This window comes from Chrysochloris asiatica, unplaced genomic scaffold, assembly GCF_000296735.1.
Source record: "Chrysochloris asiatica unplaced genomic scaffold, ChrAsi1.0 scaffold00104, whole genome shotgun sequence".
Taxonomy (NCBI): Eukaryota; Metazoa; Chordata; class Mammalia; order Afrosoricida; family Chrysochloridae; genus Chrysochloris; species Chrysochloris asiatica.
The window spans coordinates 9,307,805-9,314,271 of record NW_006408622.1 but is presented as its reverse complement, the minus strand read 5'-3'; the positions used below and the strand labels follow the sequence as shown (position 1 = coordinate 9,314,271).

At 39.1% G+C, this 6,467-nt stretch overlaps 1 protein-coding gene across 1 annotated transcript in view; it reads right to left on the bottom strand.

The window, feature by feature from the left end:
* Positions 1-1,749: 1,749 nt before the first annotated feature.
* The window catches only part of ZNF793 (zinc finger protein 793), an 11,328-nt gene continuing 6,610 nt past the window's right edge, over positions 1,750-6,467 (bottom strand). Inside the window, exons 2-4 of the mRNA XM_006867399.1 lie at positions 5,498-5,624; positions 4,873-4,968; positions 1,750-2,729 (exon numbers count right to left, since the gene is read on the bottom strand). Of these exons, the coding sequence (XP_006867461.1) occupies positions 1,750-2,729; positions 4,873-4,968; positions 5,498-5,624 (1,203 nt within the window). The remainder of the gene's footprint in view (positions 2,730-4,872; positions 4,969-5,497; positions 5,625-6,467) is intronic.

The following is a 6,467-nucleotide window of genomic DNA, read 5'->3' as shown; positions in this document are numbered from 1 at the left end:
CTGTATATCTAATTACTGAACTGTCTTCTACATTTTAGGAGTAATGTCTACATATCTGTCATAGTAGAGCATTTGTTAGGTATACTGCTGGAATCATTTGCTACTATTTTGACTCTGTATTTATGAATTTTCCATTTTTCCACTATCTTTGTTAGTATTTGGCATTAAATTTATTCTGCTTCATAAAGTAAATTGGAAACATAACTCATGGATTGAATATTGTAAATGATACTGGAATTATTCCTTCCATAAAGGTTAGCTAGAACTAATTTATTATTTATCTAATTTATCTCATGAAAATCATCTAGACTGAGAACCTTTTCAATCGCAGATCATCATTCACTTCCAAATTCTTCAAGGGTAATTGTTTTGCCAAGTTTTCTACTTCATACTACAATTTCTGTAACTTAACTATTTTTATAGAAGAGCATCTATATCCTGTTTTAAAATATGTTGATGTAGAGTTGTAGGAAGTATCTTGTATCTTTCTTTTATTAATCATTTCTATCTCTATGGTTATGACTCGTTTTTCATTTTGGATCAGACATTTTTAAAGGGAGACAAATCTTGAACGAAGTAGGATCTAAGTGGCCATTTCTTATATGGATGATATGGCAGCTCATGGAAGCAAAAAGACTTTGAAACTTGAGATTTCGTGTCCAGGATTCTCACAAGGACATTATTATAGATAAATGGATACTGCTGAATTTATTTAAAAAAAAAAAAAAGAACAAAACTCTTTCACTGGTCTCTGCATGAAAAAGTACTGAATGATAAGACCCACAAAGTCAGGCTGAAAATAGGAACCGGGTACAGTACACCAGAGTCACAGAACTTTTTGTCAAACAGTGAAGGTGCTAAGTAATCAAATTCATAGTATTTTGTTCTCCCAACATCAGGCTGTGAAACTGTTCCTTTAACTTGTATTTTCAACTTAAATAACTATGTTTTTAGTAAAGTATTTTCTAAGTTTATAAAAGACTTAAAACAGACCATTGCTTTATTATTTAAGAAGGGGCCCAATAACAGCCACTGTAGCCTTTAAGAAGGAGTTCTGGTAGCGCTGTGGTTACGAATCGGGCTGTGAACCTCAAGGTCAGCAGTTTGAAACTACCAGCTGTTTTATGGGAGAAAGATGAGGTTTTCTGCTCCCGTAAAGATTTACAGCCTCGGAAACCCTGTACAGGGTCGCAATGAGTCGGAACCGACTCCACGGCACATAACAACAACAACATAGCCTTTAAGACTTGTTAGGAAAAGGTGGAGAAAATGTAGGTGGTATGTCAGAGTTGTTTAAAAACAAGCTGACCATGTTGTTTATATTATTGGGGTTTCGTATACTTATGACAGACATCAAAAGACAATGTTGATATTTAGTGTGGAAAACCTTGGTGGATGACATTCTATAGACAGAATACGGCATATGTGTTTGACAGTCAGTTTACATTAAATTCACATTTATAATTCCAAAATATAAATTGTACTTATTATGTGGCTCACCGCAAAATATATCCAACTTTCCTAACATATGTTTTGTATTCTGATATCCTTCCAATTAATACATTTTCATACACCACAGTGATGATTTCTATGGTTTATAAAGTATTTTTATGCTCTTTTCTATAAAAGTCTATATCACAATTGGACCATGAATTCTGTTATGGCAAACTCTCTGCCCAAATTCATCAAATTGATATAATTTTTCCCAAGGATGAATTCCATGATACACAGTAAAACTGGATATCTTGCTCAAGGCTTTCCCACAATTATTAGGTTTTCATTCCTGTAGTCATTCTTCCTAGCATGAATTTTCAAATGTCTATTCAGGTTGGGCTTCTGGTAGAAAGCTTTGCCACATTCACTGCATCCATAGGGTTTTTCTCCTGTGTGAGTTCTCCAGTGTTTATTGAGGCATGACTTTTGACTAAAGGATTTTCCACATTCTCTGCATCGATACGGTTTTTCTCCTGTGTGCATTTTTCGATGTACATTGAGGTATGACTTCTCACCAAATGACTTCCCACATTCACTGCACACAAAAGGTCTCTCTCCTGTATGTGTCCTCTGATGTTCTGTGCGGTGTGACTTCTGGGTAAAGGCTTTCTCACAAAAGGAACATTCAAAGGGCCTGACCCCTGTATGAATTCTCTGGTGTTTAATAAGGGTCGATTTATGTGAGAAAGCCTTCCCACAGTCAGAGCAGCCATATGGCTTCTCCCCAGTGTGACTTCTCTGGTGCCTAATGAACTCAGACTTGTAGCAGAATGCTTTCCCACACTCACTACAGACATGGGGTTTTTCTGTCGGTAGAGCCCTCTTCCGTTTGTACACAAGAGAGTTGGTTGCCGGTTTATGTATAAGTGCTGGGTTATGACTGAAAACCTTCTCACACTGACTGCATTCCAAGGGGTTTTCTCCATTGAGTCTTCTGTCGTGATTTATAAACGGTAACAACTTCCCATATCCAAAACATTCATATTGCTTTTTTGAACAGTTGCTCTTAAAACCAATCAGGTTTAAATTACGTTTTAAGCTCTTTCCACATGCGACCCAATTACTGGGGGTTTGAGTTGGAGGGAAAAGCTCAGCCCTCCGAAGCGCTATTCTCCCAACCTTATTACAGCTGTGGCTTCTTTCCTTGGACAATGTTTTCTTGCTGATGAATGTACCTTGCCTCAAAAGTAGGTCTTGGTGTCTTTTCCTCTGGACATTAACTTCCCAGAAGTCCTCTAGATAAAGCACAGGGAACCATTCCTTATGAATATTTCTTCTTTTATGACCTGGAATAAAACTACTTGAGAATTGGCCTCACATTTAAAGGACACAAGTATATGAGTAGAGAGCATCAGCTGTGACCAGACACAATGAAGAGAAGTAGTCTATGAGTAGAGAAGATTCTGGAAACAGGCACAAATGGAATGGGACATTAGTCACAGAGTATGGAGAGAAATAATTTTATATTATAGAATAGTAATCTAAAAATAATAGTACACAGCAGGAATTGGCAAGCTCGTTCTAAAAGGGCAGGTGAGTAAATATTTTAGACTTTGTGGGCCATACAGTCTGTTGCAACTACTCAACTCTGCTACTGTGTAAAAACAGTCACAGACAATATACAGACACACAGACGTGGCTGTGTACTAATATACAAAAACAGGCAGTCAACCCAAAAGGCCACAGTTAACTGGTCTGTCTCTGTTATAGAGGACAGGGGATGAAATGTCATCTATCACCTTGCTACTGAATGTATGGTTTTCCAGTAGACAACTTCAACCCCACCTGAGCTTGTTAGACATGCATAGTCTCAGACATATTGAGACAACCTCAGACCTACTGAATCAGAAACTCTTAAAATATTAGAGTTTGGCAAGCACTAACACTGTAGTCATCAGGGAGTTCATCATGTTGGACTAGTCAGTTACAAGAAAAATGGCAGAAAGCAATATGGTAAACGAGATAAAAGAATGGAATCAACAAAGCTAGCTAGGACTTAAAAAGCAGGGGTTCTTGACTTGGTAGACAGAATTCAGGGGTTTGTAAACTTGGAAAGGAAAAATACTACATCTTTATTTTTCAGTAGGCTCTAACTGAACCTAACATTTCCTTAGATTGTGAATGTAAACAACAAAATGCACTAGCATTAGTAGTTCCTGTGACTTTGCATTGGTTTGTGAATATAGTGTTTTCTTGTCAGATTATGTTGTGGTTAAATGCCGTCAAGTCGGTTCCAACCCACAGCGACCCTGTATGTGGTTTCCAAGGAGCACCTGATGAGCTTGAACTGCTGACTTTGTCATTAAACTGACTTTGCAGTCCAGTGCAATAGCCCACAACGCCACACCAGGACTCCTGTCCCATTACAGTAGTTGGGAAAGAGACCACTTGTGAAACAATGTGCACATGAGTTCTTTGAGAGAGCAACATCATGAGGAGGACAGCTGAGTTGGGATGGCAGAAAATGAGCCTCTGCTTGGAAGGAAAAGGTTGGATTGGAGGCAGAGAAACAGAGGCTACAGAGCACCTGGAACAGAGGGCTGATTAAATACATTTTTGTGGGATTTGCAATGAAACAAAATTCTTGAAAGAGGAAAAAGGGTGATAAGCACAGTCATATGCAGCAGAAACATACCTCAGAGGGCACAGAGCATTGGTTCTGCAGCCTGGCCACAAGGGTTCAAATTCCTGTTCCATCCGTTACCTGCTGCCAGCTCTTACGTAAGTTTCTTAAACTGGCTGTGATTGTGTTCTCATTGATACGTGGTAACAAAGCTGAGCAGCTCACAAGTGTTGTAAGGGTTAAATGCGTTGCTATATGTGAAGTGCTCAGAAAAGACCCTGTTACATCAAGAATGCTCACTAAGTGTTACCCAATGATCCTAATGCTGCTGCTGCTATTGAAAGCTGTAGGATGGTAATTTCAAAGATGGCATTTTGAGAAGCATGAAGATGACTTGAATGCTTTTTGGTTTTCATACAGTCACGCACCACATAACATCCAGTCAGCCACATATACGTCGATGGTCCCATAAAGCATAGAGTTCAGAAATCCTGACTGGGATTGATGTTGCAAAGAAGCATGAGTTGGTTAGTAAGTAACTTGAATTTTTGATACAACTGACTTTACAGGGGTTGGTTCATAATGATGAGCTGTACTTAATCTGGGGACTGCCTATATATAATTTGGTGTCCACATAATGTCCAACTCACATAATGTCTTGTTTCATAGAACGAATCGTGAATATTAAACGATGCATGACTATTAATTGTATATAATTCAGTTGTGTGACTACAACACTAAGCATAAGTAGCATAAAGAGACCTTGAACAACATTTTAAAGGGTCCAGTCCTTTGGCTGGATTTATGACACTCACCCTGACAGTAGCAACCTGGGCGTGCTGCCTCAGAAATCCATGGCGCTTCTTCCTCCTCCAGTTTAAGTATCACATCTGGTTTGGTGCCTTCATAACCTGTTCCAGGGAAATGATCCAGGCCTTGGGCTGAGTTCCTTGGTCTTCTAGGTCTCTCAGGGAGGACATGCAATTTTAGAGGCTGCATAACAGATGTTGTACATGGGAGGAGACTAACTGTATACCTATTTCTCATCCAGAACCCAAAAGGAATCTGGAGTCTAGGCCCAATGAAACTCAAGCCAACTCAATGAGGCAGCTCAGTATAAGATTATAAATACAGACTGTGCAGCCAGACTATTGAGGTTCAAATCTTGGTGGGTTACCCTGAGCAAATTATGTCACCTCTCTATGCTTTAGTTTCCCAATCTATGAGTCACTGGTACCAATAGCACCTAATTTATGAAGCTCTTAAGGGGTTTAAATGATTTAATAGTTTGAAAGTGACTAAAACAGTGTCTGATACATAGAAAGTACTCAATAAACGTGAAAGAAATAGATAAGACACTCCAGAAGTTCTACAGCTTTTAGCAACAGAAAAAAGAAAGGTGGTCACTCAAGTATAATGTGGGAGTGGAGCAGTCTTTACCCACTGAGACGAGGTTACTATAGGTCTCCAGCATCACATCCCGGTACAGGGCCCTCTGAGCAGGATTCAACCGATGCCACTCCTCTTGGGTGAAGCCCACAGCCACATCCTTGAAGGACACAGATCTCTGCTGAAGCTGAAATGATAGACATTGAATCATATGGAAAAAATGTTGGCAGAGGTGATTCATAGGTAAGAACTTACAGTCATCATTTATCTATCCATGATTCCTTTTATATTCTAGCTTTGTGCTATAGAGAAAAACAAAGATCATGTTGGAAATCACCCGAGGTTATTCATAATTACTGACTGGAGACTCATTGTGTGCAACAACCATGCTGGTTGTTGAGGATACAGACTCAGATGGCTCCTGACCTCAAGGAGCTCACAGCCTGGAACAGGGAAACAGCATATAAAGCCATCAGGGTGACATGTGTCTTAAGAACTGTGAAAGCAAGACATTCAGCTATGGCACGAAGAAAGAAGTAAATAATGCCTTTACTTGTTCAGGGTCTGGTTTGACTTCAGAGCTTCGGGACGCCTTCAGTTTGTGGAGCTCAGTCTTTTTTCTGTTGGAAAATGGGGAAAAAGCACTCCCTGCAAGGAGAATAGTATGCACTAAGGGATATAGCAAGTCACTCAGTGTTAACAGATGAGTTTCAGTTGTGAGGGATACAATTAGAGACTTGGGGAATCTATCAAGGGAGATGTATGTGAAGAATCAAAGCACGTTCTGGAAGATACATGATGAATTTCTCATACTTTACATGCAGCAGTATAATGATCACACTAAACTTACTGTAAAAAGTTAAGGATTTACATTGCATCCACAGAATAGCCACTAAATAAAGCAAAGAGCTGTATCTAAATTAAACAAAAAATATAGAATTAAAAAAATATTCAAGTAGGGGGAGGAACAAACAAGATGGCGGATCAGGTGGAAGTGCAGTAAAGGAACTCCACCAACAAC